The sequence below is a fragment of the Haplochromis burtoni genome, unplaced genomic scaffold, assembly GCF_018398535.1.
Source record: "Haplochromis burtoni strain Fernald_Lab_line unplaced genomic scaffold, NCSU_Asbu1 Contig_146, whole genome shotgun sequence".
NCBI classification, from domain to species: Eukaryota; Metazoa; Chordata; class Actinopteri; order Cichliformes; family Cichlidae; genus Haplochromis; species Haplochromis burtoni.
Genome location: NW_024582507.1, coordinates 927,717 through 944,985, shown reverse-complemented (window position 1 = coordinate 944,985; position 17,269 = coordinate 927,717). Strand labels below are relative to the sequence as shown.

Sequence of the window (17,269 nt, the reverse complement as noted above, 5' to 3'; positions counted from 1 at the left end):
AAAAAGAAAAGAAAAGAAAAGAATCGGTTTGCATAAGTCACACTGTCAGGGCTTTCACAGCTCCAAAGCGGTGTTTCACATCCTCTTTCTTTTTCTCTTTTATTTAATGTGAGAAATAGTTTCACTTTTGCCATCCTGTTCCCTCCACACACAGCCAATCAGACGGACGGTCACCGCGTCATGTGTTGCAGTACGCCTATCGGTCGCTGGGTGGCGCGGATTCCCTCGTATGTAAACAGTGACGGCAGCGTTTTGCAGTGGTGGAGAAGACCGTGTACGTCATTTTCACAATGGCGGAGGCTGGGTGAGGAGGAGAGTGTGTGTGTACAGCGGCGCCGTAATCGTCAGAGCTACATTGTCTTTAATACGTGCACGGTGCCCTAAAATGGCCCTGAACCCCAGCGCGGTGGGAAAAAGGGACTCAGACTATACCGAGACGACGGATCTCCACCCGAAAGGTGGCGAACCCCAGAAGAATTCAGCCGCCACCTCGGCCACAGCCAACCAAAATGGCGATCAGCCTGGATGTGGAGACAGTGTAATGCCCGAACAAGAAGCCCCTGAGCGGCGGAGGAGCATGCAGGCGGACGCTCGGAGCTTCAGCAGTTCTCCTCTGCCTGCCCAGAGATCGACCGATGAGCTGCCACGGAGAAATTTCCAAATCCCGAGGAAGATTCGCGAACGGAAAGGTGGTGCCATATCGCAGCTATTTTGAACAGAGCCTGTCCTGTCTTTCATAATTCTGCTGCTGCATGTTGCTAGCCTGCTAGCTAGCTACCTGCTTTCGCCAGTTATATTGGTTTAGCTAAAGGTTTGCGAACATTTCGGCTTCGGGCTAGATTACCATGCTGCAGTTTGAGCAGGCGAATAATGTCGGTTGGCGTAGCGTTTGTTTGCAGGCATGCCGCTAGCTGTGGTAGTCCAAGTTAACCAGCGGGCAGCAACGGTGCAGCGAAGGCGCCACTTTGAAAGACTGGCCATCTGAAAGCACACCTTGTTCCGTTTCCTCATCCCTACCCGGCACCGTAGTACTGTTGAGTAATACAGCAGGAGTCATGAGTGGTTTGCAGTCATCACCTGACAACATGTGGGTGTCTCTTTGACCTCAGTGAAGGGCACGGATTTATCCACCCCACACGTCCATCCCGGAGTGTTTTCATAGCACCATGGTTCATTTGGTGGGGCTGCCCACCCCTTAACCCAGCTTGATGTCGCTGGCATTTCAGAGCATCAGTTTTGCACTTCACCTGAGTACCCCTGAGAGCATTACTCTGTGCACCCACCTACCTACGTTACACCCGCCCTTCCCCTTCCTTCTTGCAGAAAGGTGGATGGGCACTGTTGGTTACATTTTCCACAACTATGCTGTGGAGCATCTGTTATTTGGATATATGCAAAGTCCTATTGAAGTGGAATTATTCTAGCACTATAGGTTGCATAAGTAATTTATAAAGTGTGTTAGTTTCCTAACAGCAATGAGGTACACTGGGCTGCCCCAGTACCCCGTCTCCAGCCTTTTTGTCATTTTGACTTACAGTGGAGAGGTTTACTGTTATCACACAGGCTTGAGGATGTTGACATTTCATTCAGGTTGTCTGCTAGTCATGGTTTCACTTCTTTGCATGAGTTTGGATTACTTGATAATCCTTATGTAAACAAATGCAGGTACTAGACTTCATCCACTGTGTCAGTGTAGCTGCCAGGATTGTAAAAAAAAAAAAAAGCACTGGGCACTGGTGTTACGTGCACCATCGAATGCCCATGGTTATTTTGTATATTTAATATTTCAAATGATAACACGTGACATTCATATTCAGCTAAAGCCTAAGAAGGAACCATACGCTTTAGACTTAAAGTCTTACGGCGAGGTTGTTTTTTAAATGAGGGAGATGGTTGGTTATCAGTTTGATGTGGCTGCCTCCTGCAGGTTAAATTTCAGTTTAAAATGTGACTTTTCGAAGGGATCGTCCTCTGCTCATTCGCTCAGTCCTGCAAACTGCAGATGGGAAATGCTAATCCGCTGATTCGCTTCTGTGTGCAGGCTTGTACCAGTTTCTCCCCCCCGAGAGCCGGGAGTTTGAGGACCTCGTGAAGATCATCTCCTCGTTTTACCTGGACGCATCATCACGAGGAACCTTCACCTACTGCAAGGCCAGGCTAATTCACAATGAGCTGCTGGAGAAGGAGGTCAGTCGTCAAGTTTCTGGATAAAATGGCAGGCAATTTAAATAGCTGTGCTGAAGAAATGTTAAATATTGCGAGGTTGCCCCCGTGTCTAATTTACTGTCTGCTCGCCTTTTCTTCGTCAGTTCATAGAAAAGCGGAGAGAGATGAAGCAAGAGGGGCGGACCGAACAAGAACTCGCTGAGTCGTACTGCTTCCTTTTCCCAGACAAATCCAAGGTTGGCCTGCTGGCAAAACCTCACTCATATATGCAGAAGGATATTGACAAATTGGGAAGGCGCGGAGGTTTTTGACTTGCTTGAGCTTTGCCTGTTCTGTGTTTTCCAGCTCCAGTGGATCTGTGAGAAGGGTTTATCAGTTGGACACTGTAAGATTAATACACTAGGAAATCCATCAGTGGGTAAGCCGGGTGCTCCCATGTTGCTGTTATATGAAAATGGGCTTTGCAGAATAATTAGTTGAATTCCTTTTTATTTTACTTATCTGCAAGTTTCACAAGCATTTTACAATTGCCTCTGAAGTCTAAGGTAATGGCTCTTACATATGCAATAATATATTAGTCCAATGTTTATTACATACTTTGTTTTCGGATACATCGTTTCTAAGTAATATTAACAAGCATCAGCAAGTAATTGACATAAACGTAGCCTATTAGAAATGTTTTCCCTTAATTTGTTTTTTGTAATCCTTGTAGGTGTTTACCTCTCCAAATATTCCGATTTGTTACAAATCAATCCTTTTGAAGTGGGCGCGTTTGGAGACATGATGATTTTTAAAGTTATGAGGGTATGAATACCTTATCTGTGTTTTGCATTAGAGCTTTGACAGTTCTCTGTTTCCATTTGGACTTTGAGTCAGTAGTTGCATTTTGTCTCTCAGGGACGAATAAAGCACATCCACGAGAACACGCCGAAGAATGCAATCGAATCTTCACCCAAGTTTGACTGTCACTTGTCCAAAAGTGCCAACAGGGTTACATCTCTGCTGTCTTACAGGGCTTTTGAGCTCACGCAGGTAAGTGCTGGTTCCTCTTTATTACCCTGTTTATTTAATCTGGTGTTCCGTCGCGCATTAGCCAGGTTCTCTAAAAGGTCCCTTCCTGTTAAAAGAAAGTTCTTCCTCCCCACTCTCAGCAAATGCTCGTAGTGGGTAGCTGGGTTCTTCCTGTGTAATCTTGCGCAGTTGTTGTTGGGATCTAGTGCTGTGTTTTAATCCATCTTCATTTGTGTGTTGCAGCAATATTTTTTTGAGTTTGCATTTGATGAGATCAAAGCGCGGCCCAGGCACGTGTGCCCCTATGCTGTGGTTTCCTTTCAGTACAAAGGCAAGGAAGCTGCAGCAACTCCTATGGCTGCACACAGGTACGTAATCCCGCAGGAAATGGTAAAACCCAGAAAGCATTTCTAGGCCGTTGAAGTTTTTTAAAAAAAAACAACAAAAGTATTACATCTCCGCTGAGTTTGTAAACAGCCTCTATGTTTTGCTCTTTAACAGGTTTAACACTATTTCCTCTGAAGGGAGTAAAGGTAATGGTATTTAAGCTTTTCTTAAATGTAATCAAAGAAATTGGCTTCTTTTGTGTTGTGTTAAAATAGTGCCACGTGTGTGTAAACGTAATAATATATGAAGTGGGTCTGTGCAATAAGAGAAAAATCTATGATGTGCTATTACATGACTTAGGCTAAATAAACAAATACTGAAGTGGGGCTATAAGATATATGGTTCATGTGTCTTGCTGCTAGCTTTTAAGACACCAAATGTGTCTTGAAATGAGGCAGCAGTTACAAAAAGTTATGAAGTATCATGCCTGATGTCTGTGTATGTCTGTGAAGGTTCTCAGTCATCCAGGTCATCGTAGTCAAAGGAGCTTGCAAAGAAAAGCGTCTGGACTTCTTTAAGTTGCTTGAAGACGTTTCACCTCTCATCCGAGAAGCTTCTTCAGTTCTAAGGTCAAATGGTGGGGAGTCCCAGATATAAACCTAGTGGGAGTTTCCCCCCACAGAGGGACAAAAGGAACTCCTGATGATCCTCTAATCGCCTGAGCCAAGGTGTGAAACTGGGTGTGGGTCCCAATCAGCCAGAGTTTCGGGTGTGCTCATTGAGAGAGTTCAGGAGAGTTTTCTCCAAGCATGACATCCCGGTGCATTTCAGACCCAGCAACACGCTCAGACAAAAACTGGTTCACCCGAAAGACAAAACGCCAAAACACAGACTTAACAATGTGGTGTATGCTGTACAGTGCAGCGAGGAATGCCCAGACCTCTACATTGGAGAGACCAAACAGCCACTTCACAAGCGCATGGCACAACACAGAAGAGCCACCTCCACAGGACAAGACTCAGCAGTCCATCTGCATCTTAAGGATAAAGGACACTCTTTCGAGGATGCCAATGTTCACATTTTGGACAGAGAGGACAGATGGTTTGAAAGAGGAGTGAAAGAAGCCATCTATGTCCACTGTGAGCGACCATCTTTGAACAGAGGCGGTGGTTTACGACACCAACTCTCTGCCATCTATAATCCAGTTTTGAGCTCCCTTCCCAGACGCCTTAACGCCCACTCACATCCTGGGCCATCTGACCCCAGGAATTCGCATGATAAGGTGGGGCCAGGTTTCACAATGAACACACCCGAAACTCTGGCTGACTGGGACCCACACCCAGTTTCACACCTTGGCTCAGGCGATTAGAGGATCATCAGGGGGTCCTTTTGTCCCTCTGTGGGGGGAAACTCCCACTAGGTTTATATCTGGGACTCTCCACCATTTGACCTTAGAACTGAAGAAGCTTCTCGGATGAGAGGTGAAACGTCTTCAAGCAACTTAAAGAAGTCCAGACGCTTTTCTTTGCAAGCTCCTTTGACTGATGTCTGTGTAGGTTCTCAGTTATCCCGCTCACGTTAGTCTCAGGAAGAATGACTGATGTTTGACCTCTGCCTGTTGCAGGGAAGAGCTGCTACACTGTGTGGAGTGGTCCACTAGTGAACAAGGGCCAGGAGTTGTTCCCCATCTGTTTACGATCCTCCCTGCGTCCTTACCTTCCTTTCAAACTGTGAGTAAACTTTTTCCCTTTTAATGCAAGTCTTAACAAAAGGTCCACAGAGCTACTGGACTTTTCTTTGTTAATAATTAAGGACACTCTTTGCTACACAAGGTTTTTTTATGTGCTGAACTTTAACTCTTTGCATAATTTGTAGGAGAGGAGAAAAAGCTACAATGTCCTGTTTTGTTGTTCTTGTTGTTGTATGTTTTTTAATAATGTAACATGTGCCCCGGTGCAGGCCTGAGAAGTTGGAGGTGAATCGGGGCATGCAGCTAGAGCAGGTGAAGCGAAAGATTCCCTCAGTGCTCTTTTCCTGGGACACCTACAGCGTCTCACGGGAAGGTTAGTCCAGAACACACATTTGTTTCTCCCTTTTTTTCCTCTCATAATGATCATAATGGCCCCTGGCATGTGGGCGGTTGTGCATTACTTGAAATTCTGTAAAGCTTTTCTAAAAGCATTCATGCATCATGAAGCCCGGCTGTCTCAGTAAAGTAGCTTTTGTGTGTGTGTGTGTGTGTGTGTATCATAAATGATTACATGTTGAGTTCCGAGTAACGCATTCCCGCCTGCTTATTTCTGTCTGCAGTTATGAAGTGTGGGATGTCCTGCAGCCTGTTTGAGGTGGTGGACGGGAAAGGCAAACCAACCAGCGGCAGCTTGGCCGCTCTGGTCAACAAACTGGAGAGAGACCGGATGGTGAGTCACATACCTGCAGTTTATCCAGGTTCTCTCAGCAAAATAAACACAACATTCTCAGGTTGTACAATATTCAGGTAAATAAAATGCTCCTTTCTGTTTTGACAACTTTGCATTTTTGTGCATTTGTTTGATACAATTAAGGAGGATCTCGTTTCATAAACAGTTCCATTTTCTCATTGCTTAGAAAACAGTGTAGGGATGTCATCTGTCAAGCTGCCGTGCTAATCCTGTTCTATTTTGTTCAGTAATTTTAAACAAATGGCATAAACCTGTCAGTTTAGCACTCATTTACACACTGAGCAAATGAAATCCTGTCCAGAAACAGACTGGTAATATGATTGCTCCCATTGTGCGATAATGATCTATTCCCTGATGTTCTGACTGCAGCTTTTGCTTTTCTTCTTCAGGTGCTGGTGAAGTCCTTATTTGATAAAGGCTTTCTCTTCCTGTTGTCCTCGGCTCAGATGGTTGAATCCAAAGGTGCCAGAAAGCTTTATCTGCCACTCTCCTCTTGTAATTCTCTGTTGTGTGAGTTGAACACCTACTTGTTGCCTCCGGTGAGAGTTTGGTTTTAAAAAGGTTCTCTGTTTGTTTTCTAGAGCGGCGGGGGCGGGTAGAGAAGAACCTGCAAGCATTATTCATCTTTCAGGAGCCAAGGATGATCGTCAAGTACTGTAAGTCGTATTCATTGTCTCTACATGCATTTTCTGACTGATCAGCATCTCCGTGCAACGCTAAAGAATATTTCATTTTTGTTTATCGCTGTTATCTTTGTCATGCCGGTTTTTACACGATTCTGATGCATTTTTTTCCCTCTCATTCTTAGCATCGAGGCTGTTCGAGCCAGAGCCGCTGACGGTGGAGCCTCATCCGGCTTTCTTGTCATCCATGGAGTCTTTCATCCCCGCAGTGCACTACGGCCTGTTCAAGTTGCGCCCAAACCCAGGCAAGGACCTGAGCTCTGGGGTGGAGCGTCAGGCCACCGATTACCTAACTCGTATGGATTCGGGCACAGTGCGTCCATTCATCCTACCCGACTACAAATATAATGTAAATGAAAGGACGAACCCCGTCACAGCACCCAGACCCAAATGTAACATGGATGCTGTGCTGCGATCGTACGTTCACAACCCCGCAAACTATATTTTACCTCTGAACAAGGCAAAGGACATCATTGAACGAATACGGAACCCTGCACCCGTACCCGCACCCGCTCCAGCCCCAGTGGAATACAGCCCTGTTTCTGACTGGGGCGGCTCGGACAGGGGCTCGGACAGAGCAGAGAGACCCTCAGAAAGGCTGTCCCAGGAGAGGGCGCCTACAGAAAGGCCAGCCCAGGAAAAACCGCCGACTGACGGCAGCAGCGGCGGCAGTAGTATTAGTAGCAGTAGTAGTAGTAGACGGAGGCCAGGGGTGGCCCATTCAAACGGAGCCCAGCTGCAACACAAGCCCCACGATGAGTCCCAGCCTCAGCCGCAGAGGTTGCGGCTGTCCCAGAACGAGTACGATAAAGACAAAATGAAACAGCTGCTTAAGCTGATTCAGCTTCATAAGAAGGCACTCGTGAAGGATCCCGGGAAGGATCGGGGGGAGGACGGCGCCTGGGATGCCAACAGTCTGAAAAGGAAATTTGAAGGGGACGAGAGAGGAGGCGCGAACAAACATCAACGCACAGATCAACTGAGCAACGGGGAACCCAGCAGAGGTGAGGCGCGCTGCAATCACCTGTGGAGCCGGATTTCAGTCGTAGAATTTAAGTCACAGCCAATTGAATGAATGAATATTTTATTCGTTTCACAACAGTCTGATTAGTTCTCAGGAATTGAATAACTTAAATACATTATTAAACATGTTCATTTCAAGATGCATGTCTTTTTGTCGCTAACCCAGGGGGCTGTTTGAATATCTGTGCATACTGAGAAGAACATCCTAAAGCTGAAAAATAACCTATGTGATGAAATGATGAGAGGGTTTCCGAATAACCTCAAGTTTATTTTGGCACATCTGTATTGCAGTTTCAAAACGTGCACTACTGCTAACTTATCTGCCTTACTTGTGCCCCACTAGGTGCACAAGGGGACGACCTTGTGGATGAGGGTGGGCAGAACGAAAATCTGACAGCAGTGATGGAGAGCATGGGGATCTATGACACTGACCTAAGGGCCCGTGGCAACACCAATACCTCAGCCGTCAGCGAGACCCAACGCCTTCTCAAGATCCTCCTGGCCACACTCAATAAAGCTGTGGCTCAGGGTTCAGTGTCTGCAGACTCAAACCACGGTGAACCATCAACAGGTTCAGGAAGGGTGGAACCCGTTTACCACGACCCGGACCATAGGAAACAAAACGAGCCTCCGTCACAAACGAACTATGCCGAGGTGAGATGTAAACAGCTGATAGGGTTGTTATTTTGGAATATTTTTTCCTATCCAAAGATGAATAAGTATTTTATTGTACTTAAAAATATCTACTGGTGTGTTCTCTCTGTGCAGGAGGACATGGACTGTAGCCCAGGTAGTCCATTCAGCCCGGGCTCCCCACCAGAGCAAAAATGCACATCAGAAAACACAACCTGGGATATCCCCGCCAACGAAGGTACCTGAAAGCAATGAGTTCACACAGTCATCAATCTTTGAGGCATATTTGTGCTAACAAGGCATCACTGTGACTAATTTCATATCTGGCTTCCTCAGACAAAGCGCAGCCATTTAATGAGCAGAAGCCCGAGCCGAAGCCCGAGCCAAAACTAGAGCTGAAGTCCGAGACGAAGCCTGAGCTGAAGCCTGAATTGAAACCCGAACTGAAGTCCGAGCTGAAGCCTGAGCCAAAGCCTGTGCCAGTGGCTGCGCCAGCGGCAGACGTTGACCCAGAGCCGAAAACGCCTGCCGTCGTGGAAGTAAAAAAGATGCCTAAACCCACGCTACCTGCTGTAGAGGAAGTTCCATTCAGGCCCTCCATCAGCTTGGACACAATACTAAATCAGGAAATCCATAGCCTATCTTCTGACATTAAAAATATCATGCACACACAACACATCAACTATACCTCGCAGCTGCCTCCGCGGTTGCCTCCTCGCCACTGCTGGGTGTCTAGCAGCTGCTTCTCACACTTCGTTGTGCCCTACGTCTCCCCTGTCCCCATTCAGGGGCACGTCAAAGCGCTGTGCGAGAAGATGGACAAGTTGATCCCAGCCCCACCTGCTCCCTCCAAGGTCACTTCTCCACCTCCCCCATTGACACCATCTAATCTTACTACCCCACCCCCTGCCCCCATCCCGACCACCAAAACGAAAGCAGAGCCCTCTCTGTCAAAGAGCACCGTCTCCTCACAGAGCAGTAAAACAAGCGCCATCAAAGAGATGACATCCACTAAGATTAAATCGGAAGCCCCGTCAGCAGAGATGGGGGGAGAGGTCTACTCTCCTTCTCAAGTCACCGCGGAGTCTCCGGAGCAGAACTCACAAAACCCAGGCGCAGCTTCTGGCAGTGGGCCTGGGCTGCTAGCCGGCAGCCTGATTGGTCAATTGAAACCCGAAGTTTTCAGCAGCCTGGTGGAGATTTTTAAGGACGTTACCAAGAATACAGTTAAATTTTACATCTATTCTGGAGACGAGGGGGAGGAGAGCGCTGTCTGCAAGGAGATCAAGGTACAATGCATTATGTCATTATGTTTGTAAAGATTATTGATTAACCACAGGATTCTATAAATAATTCATTGCAGCTGAACCTATTGCAGCTACAATACAGTCAGTCAGTAAAAAGCCAGACAGTAATAAAAATGACGCTGAGGAAATTGAGTTGAAAGATAAAAGCAGAAATAATCTTTTTTTTTTTTTTTTGTTTTTGCATCTGTTTTGGGGGCATCTCAAAATATAAATAAGAGGTGGAAAGAGTGTAAATCTGCAAAGATTAAAAAAAACAAACAAAAACAAAACACTGGCATAGTTAATTTCTATACAAGTCTAGGATTTCCAATATTTCACTGCTTAAATGTCACAGTCATCATCATCAGTCATAGTATAAAAAGATGGATGTCATTTCCAGGTCAGCAAACATCAGTGCTTTAAACATGCATTTTCTCTAATGACCAGCAGAGGGCAATTCTTCTGACTGCTAAAAGATTACATGCTGTGTAGAAGTCAATGGGAAAATAGCTCTTGGCTACATTGCTCTGTGACCTCAGATGGGTTTATCTGTTCAGGCACGATTTCCAGGTCACGTCTAATAAACTGTGAAGTTCATTTTATAAATTATGGTCATTATTAGGGTCAGGAAGGAGGATATCCAGGGTTTGCTCATTGGCTAACGACTTATGAGTAGTCATTAACTAATGAGTGCACACTGTCCTCAATCCTTAACACCCCTAGTTGACATCTAAAGTGCTACCATTTTGGAAGAACTACTTAACAATGTTACACCGAGCTCCAGCGGTTACGTGATGATTTGATAATGAACAAAAAGTTTAGTTTTTTTTACCGGTACTCAAAAATGCCAAATGTTTTCAGAAAAAGGCATTTGCTGTTTTCATTGTCGTGTGTAATAGTCTTCAGATATCATTAGCTGCTGGAGTGTGAATCAGGCATATAACAAGCAAACTGCACGCAGTGTGGGCTCATTAAAAAAGATGGAAAAGCACTTTTTCAGGTTTTTATGGCTAAAACTAATATTTTGGAGAAAATTGTAAGAATTCGGCAATGAAAATCGTAATTGGTTGCGGCAGTAATGGTGTTGTTACTGCCCATTTTACATGTTTTCTTTCACTTTCTTCATTACTATTTTTTTTTCCTTTTACTGGAACCAGAGAGCTCATGTTTATTCTTCAGAGGGGATGCATACCATGAGTGCAAATACAGGTCATTGTGGGAATGTGCAAGGCTGCAATAGCTTCTCTTTGTCACTGTGGGTTCATGTCTTAGTGCTCAGCTCTTTCTGTATCTGTCAGTCAGTCAGTACTCGTATATGTAAAAGAAAAAGACACATTCATCTGTCTGTCTCTAACAATCTCATCCTCTCCTGTCTGTCACAAAGGAGTACTTGAAAAGTCTTGGCAACAGCGAGTGCAGCCCGCAGACATTTTTGGAAAACAGCAGCAGTTTGGATAAGCTCCTCATCATCATTCGAAACGAGGACATCGCAGCACATGTGCATAAGGTACAATCGCCGCCCGTTATCCTCCCTCCAGTCGCTCACATCCAGATTGTAGTTCGGATGAATCGGCACCCGCTGAGGCAGGTAGCGATAAAACATAAATAATGGGAAGTTTTACATCTCCCGCAGAGTGCTGTTTTTCGTCTTGTTGCCTGTTATTTACATGTTCTCTTTAGTTATAGTGCTGCGGAAAGGTTTTAGCGCCAATAGCAAAGCGAGGATGCTTTTAAAATATTATCATGAATTATTTCTCTTTAATTTACTTCACACAGTGCAGTAAACAAAACTACCAAATAACTGAGGATCAGTATTCGCAGTGAGCACCCTTTTCCTTTAAAAGAGCACCAGGTCTCCTACATATACGTATCTATAAAAGTACTTTGCTTTTAAGTTTTGGGTGTTTTTTGGGTTTTTTTGTTTGTTTGTTTTAGCTTTGTTTATTTAGTAGTGTCCCTAAAATCTCAGGCCAGTTGCTAACAGATCAACGTAAATAGTTCTTAATAACACTGGCTGTCTGTTGTTTTGGGTCTCAGTGATTCTGAAGAATCAGTTTGGGATTAGTCAGACACTTCCCTGATGCTAAACGATTTAAATGCTGGACCTTATATTTCGAATTAAAAGATGTTTAATCTGGAAACTATAAAAACAACTTAATGTTTGGAGAATTAAAAAAAACTCACTCTTTCCTTTATTATGCAGATCCCGGCTCTGGTGTCTTTGAAAAAGTTGCCTTCAGTGAGCTTTGCTGGAGTGGACAGTCTGGACGATGTCAAGAACCACACTTACAATGAGCTCTTTGTGTCTGGCGGCTTCATGGTGTCTGATGAGTTTGTCCTCAACCCTGATCTTATCACGCAGGGTAAGTCGTGTTTTTCTTTGTGTGGACTGTACAAGGTCCAAACAAATATTACTCGACTAATGCTTGTATTAGTATTAGTGTATTAGTTGAACTTGTATTGTGTGTTTTGTCCAGATCGTTTGCAGGGACTGCTGAAGTTCCTGGAGGAACAGAGCACCCCTGAACACCCCTGGCAGTGGAAGGTTCACTGTAAGTCCCAGAAGAAACTTAAAGAGCTTGGGAGGTCAGTATCTCAGTAAGAGATTAGCCATAATAGCTGTATCCACATCAAAATGTTTGCCCATACTGGTTTTAACTGACCTCTTTATGGAACTGCTTTTGCTGTTGTTTCTTAAAGGTTAAACACTAATGCCATGGGGCTGCTGAATCTTCTGACAGCCTATCAGAAAAAGCATTTAGTGGAGTTCCTCCCGTATCACGAGTGTGACACGCAGTCGCGGCAGGCTCCAGATCTGGACTGCCTCATCAAACTCCAAGCTCAGCACACACAACAGCGACACCTCATCTTCCTCACAGGTAATCTCACTTCACCCCCCCCCCCCCCCCCCCCCCCCCCCCCCCCCCCCCCCCCCAAAAAAAAAAACCAAAAACAAAATCACCATTTCCACATGCCTCGTTAAGATTGTATTACTGTTGTGTTAGCAAATGTCTTTTACTCACTGAAAACGCTCATTTTTACAGAGAGACCGTTTGAGATGTTCCTGCAGTACTCCAGAAACGGAATTGTGATAGCGAGCATCGACGATGTTATGAGCGGTTTCCACAGTCTCATCGGATCCATTAATCAGAACGAGCTTCCTACACCTCCTTCTACTGGTGGGTAGCATCAAAAAGGGCGCAGAACACAGAAACAGCAGAGTTCATGTTTTCTGTATAATCTCATTGTTTTGCTAAATTGCCTTTTTCTCCAGCCATCTCACCAGTTAAAGATTTATGTTCTGCCAGACAGTTTTTTAAAGCACAGTTGTTAATGCAGCCATAACACATTTGTTGATTATATCTTTCTTTCCACTTTTCCATTACTCTCCCACTTTCTCTCTCTCTCTGTCTCTCTCTCTCTGCCCTCTCCTGGTCTCCCAGTAGTGAATGATGAGTGTGTGGAAGAGGAGGACATGTCATTAGACTCTGATGATGGCGAGCCACCAACCATATTAGATCCTCCAGAGCAAAAGCAGCAAGTTGCAAAGAAGCCTCCGCAGCCACCCCCGCCAGAGAACGAGTTTCGTCCTCCGCTCCCAGACCAGCAGACCACCCCTGAGACGACGCCTACACTGTCTAACTACAGTGCTTTCAAAACAGCCATCTCTCAGTTCAAAGCCACGAACCAGATAGGCATGGGCTCTTCAGACATTGGCAGCTTGTCACCGGGAGGTTTCCCTGTGAATCCCCACCAGAGCTTCCTGTGCCCTTCGGCCTCGTGGTCATCATATACGGGTTCCTCTAGCTACACGGCCTCCCCAGCCTATCCCGCCTCCCCCTGCAGCGGCACACAGGAACCTCCAACCGCAGTTTCTTCCGGAGCCCCAACCCCGCCTGTCATGCCCCCAGCAGGACCTCTAGCTAACCTGGCCTCCCTCCCCTTGGAGGTCAAGCCTCCCCCTCCCCCTCACCTCATGATGCTGGGTCATGGATATAGCTCGGATGCTGGAGGAGCGGGAGCTGCTGGGACCTCTCCCCTCACCACCACAGTCCCCCCCTTCACAGACCGTAATGACGCAGCTCAGCCAGGTTTCATTGCTGGGACTCCTAAGAATGCTAGTGGGACCCCCAATCAACCGGACAGGACACTCAGTGGACCTGGGGACGGGGTATGGGGGACTGCAGGGACCACAGCTTGTGACAATGCAAGCAACCCGGGCGTGGTCCCACCTGCCCCGGTGGATCCCAGTGGGCTCGCTAAGACTGGAGAAGCAGTTATAGGCAGCACCCCTTGTAGTCAAGGGGTCAGGACTCAGGTGAATTGCGCTGACGGCCTTGGTGCATCTGTGGGTATTCCCACAGTACCCACAAGGGGGGGCTCTGTACTCAGACCTAAGCTGCCTCCACATCCAATGTCTGGTGTGGGCTATGGCAGTATAGGTTGCATGCCTCCACATATGGATCACAGGCCAATGATGGGTGCTATGGGCCCGGGTTCTTTAGGAAGTTATCGAGGGAGAGGAGTCCCACCTGTAGGACTATGGCCTCGGCCTGGGCGAGGGCACGAACGAGGCGGTGGGACTGGAGGTGGACCCTGCTCTTGGGGTTACCCAACAGGCAGGGGTGGGCCACCAAATTATTACACAGACTATTCATATTCTCACAATTATGCCCCTGAATAGACAATCAACATGATTCAAGAGGCAACACAAACACCATACACCAGAGACTATAAGTGCTGGCTGAATGTATATATTTCCTTGTCATAAATGCATTGATTTAAAGCAGAAAATAAGGATCCTGGTTTTCTACATTAATAAAAATTGATACAGGCAGGGTTGAGTGTCCTACTGTCGTGTAAACTGTCTGTACACTCTTTCCATGTGAGCTATTTGAGACCCTGTTCAAACCACTATATTTATATTTGCCAACAAATGTTAATGGCCTTCCAGCTTCTCCGAATTAATCATGTTCTGTTTGTCCCAGTTTGGAAACGGTTTGTGAACAAGGGGAAAGGCTGATATTTTTTTAAAGAAAAAAAAGAGTGAATGAAATTTCACTTTTGCTGTTGGTTTTCTTTTCTTTTTTTATTTTTATTTACACACTTGGTTGTCCAGAATTCTATGAAAAATAAAACATTTCAAATCTTGTGCGTGTGATGGGTTTGATGACTGTGTCAAACAAACCATTAAAAAGATAAATCCCAGTTGTCTTACTATTTTTTTTTTTTCTTTGCCTTGGAACTTCTCACCAACCAAACAGTTCAATTTTCAGCATGGAGGTGGATGATGGAGTTAAAGTGTAATATTGACAGTGTAGAGTACTGTAATGGAATTAAAATACTGACATCAAATGTTATTGCTTGTGCTGGTAGATTTAGAGGCCTTTTTTAAAAAAAAAAAAATGCAGTAAGGAAACATTTCCTGACATTGACATAACATCAAATAAATCTATATTCTCCAGCACTTACATCCTTTGAGGCTCCATACGGAGTGCGACCACCTCTTCAACTCTGTCACAACCGAAAGACTCATTAAGAGGGTCGATGAGTGAGTTGTCTCATCAGCTATCTGATAGAGGGGAACGCCAGGGGGCGCTGTTTGCTTTTAATGTAAGAAATGGGTTAGCAGCACCTTTTTCTACAGAACCTCATTCCAGCTGTGCCATGGAAGCTTAGGGAAATGTGAAAATAAGTTCTTCCTGCTAAATCAATTATGGTTAAGACCCGTCACACAAATGCTGAGCAAGATGTATTTTTATTATTTCTTTTAGCAACCTTCTCCACATGGTTATTTATACTTAAAATAACCACTATAAATGCAATATTGAGAGGAGTTCTGAGGCTTGTATGCCTCATAGAGGTATGCTTGGTTCTCGAGCATGAAGCACAAACAACAGACTGACTTCTACTGATTTTTAAAGGGACATACACATTACGCAAAAATAAAAAAATTGACTATGCAAGTTATGGAAAAAATGTAATTGAATATGCTGCTGCTGCTAGTCTTTGTTAGTTGCTGCTAAGAGTTGTAACGAAAAAAAAAATCAAAGATGATAGCTGAGGTTTGTAAAAATGATCATTTCAAGCAACTCATAGAGGTTAAAAAATTAAAAGGTTTGAAGTTAGGTTTTTATTTTGAAAATAGGACATTTAAATCACGGCCTAAAAAGTAGCTTGAGACTTTTATTTTGAAATCCCCACAGAAATAGTTTTTAAAAAATAAAAAAAAACATAACATTTTAAAGCATTAAATTGGATATTTTATTTTAAAACATTTTTCATAATTTTAAGCATCTACTTTTCTTAGAATTGGACATCGTAATAACAAATTTTAAACTGTGCTAATGCTAACAGTAGCTGCTCGTTCCTGGCTATATCGATTCATGTAAGTCTTTACTCATGTTCCCTCGTCCCCCTTAGCTTGTTTGTTCGAGGAAAAAATATCTGACTCTTAAGTTATCTGCACAGAGAGCAAGTAGAGTAGGTCTTGGTGCATTTTCTTTCAAAGAATGTGGGCAAAACAATGAATAAACCTGAACAGAAAAAAAAGCTTTTGGCAAGAACAAAAATAACAGGTTAGTTTTAGCTGAAATGAAATTAAAATGCTCTCATCCACTCTGTTTGTCGTATTTTTCATGAGTTTGTCACCAAGAGGCATTTTGGAGCGCAACTATGTGCATTTAGTCCCTAAAGTAGAGCCTGTATGAGGTACTTGACTGAAGCACTTCCGTTTTATTCTCCTTTATACTTCCAGTCCCTCCACTACATTTGACAACTCTCATTGCTTTTCAGACGAAAACAAAGCCTGGTTTCTACACCCTGTCACATTCAGAAAATCTAGGAGTGAAGTCTCCACCACCCAGAAAAAAGATATTTCCACTCTCAAGCTGTCAGTTGGTTTCCATTTAGATAACTGTTTGAGAGGCAAAGATGTAAGAGGAGTCAAAAAAAATGAACATAAACTTGGATAGCAGAACTTTGCTACCCCATTAATCATCTCTCAGCACTTCAGCTTTATCAGATAAAACTACCCAGCCTTGTATAATAAAGTAGCACACTGCAGCAGGTTCAAGAGTAAAATGTTTGGTAAAGCAGTGATGCATCAATATTAAAAGTCATAAATAATAATATTTCTGTCAGAGGAACCATTTTTTTATGCAGAATCAGGGCTTCTACTTTTTCTACCTTTTGGTGCTTTCAGTATGTCGATTTAGGTACAATTCAGAATGGAAGAACTTTTACTTAGTATTTCTTAAACTGATATTTTATCACCCAGCGCAGGAAGAACATTTCAGATCTTTTATTTAAGCTAAAGTGCCTGTACTGTACTACACTTAATATTATTAATAAAATACTTTACAACTAAAAGTCCTGCATTGTCGTAGTTACAGAAATTAGAAAGTAAAAATAAAAATGGATGTTAAAGTGAGTTAATGATGCATTTTATAATATTGCTTAATATTTTAATTTGATTGTGAATCCGTTCTGGTGTGTTTGATCATAAGAGAAACTTAACACCTGCATCTGGATAAGCAATAGATGGACCTAAGAATAAAGGAACTGCACCAAATCTATGCTAAAATGTAATATTTCTCTCTGAAATGTAGTTAATTTGAAAAATAAGTCATCTTAAATTTGTACATTCTCGAGGAAATGTGCACCTCTGTTGGTATTTCAGCTGAAAATTCTGATCTGA

At 44.1% G+C, this 17,269-nt stretch overlaps 1 protein-coding gene across 2 annotated transcripts; it reads left to right on the top strand.

Annotated features, from left to right (window-relative positions):
- Window positions 1–243: 243 nt before the first annotated feature.
- Window positions 244–14,778, top strand: tasorb (transcription activation suppressor b). 2 transcript variants are annotated; one of them, XM_014336635.2, is made up of 23 exons: window positions 244–689; window positions 2,042–2,187; window positions 2,310–2,402; window positions 2,512–2,584; window positions 2,879–2,970; window positions 3,064–3,198; window positions 3,421–3,545; window positions 3,679–3,710; window positions 5,129–5,234; window positions 5,464–5,567; window positions 5,815–5,924; window positions 6,335–6,407; window positions 6,527–6,601; window positions 6,754–7,632; window positions 7,995–8,305; window positions 8,420–8,522; window positions 8,621–9,573; window positions 10,955–11,077; window positions 11,774–11,933; window positions 12,048–12,156; window positions 12,271–12,449; window positions 12,615–12,749; window positions 13,017–14,778. In XM_014336635.2, the coding sequence occupies exons 1-23, from the start codon at window positions 386–388 to the stop codon at window positions 14,252–14,254; spliced, it is 5,658 nt and encodes a 1,885-aa protein (XP_014192121.1). In that variant the 5' UTR covers window positions 244–385; the 3' UTR covers window positions 14,255–14,778. The 2 variants fall into 2 exon arrangements, with proteins under 2 accessions (XP_014192121.1, XP_005931898.1); XM_005931836.3 differs by having other exon boundaries at window positions 246–689; window positions 13,014–14,778.
- Window positions 14,779–17,269: the final 2,491 nt, after the last annotated feature.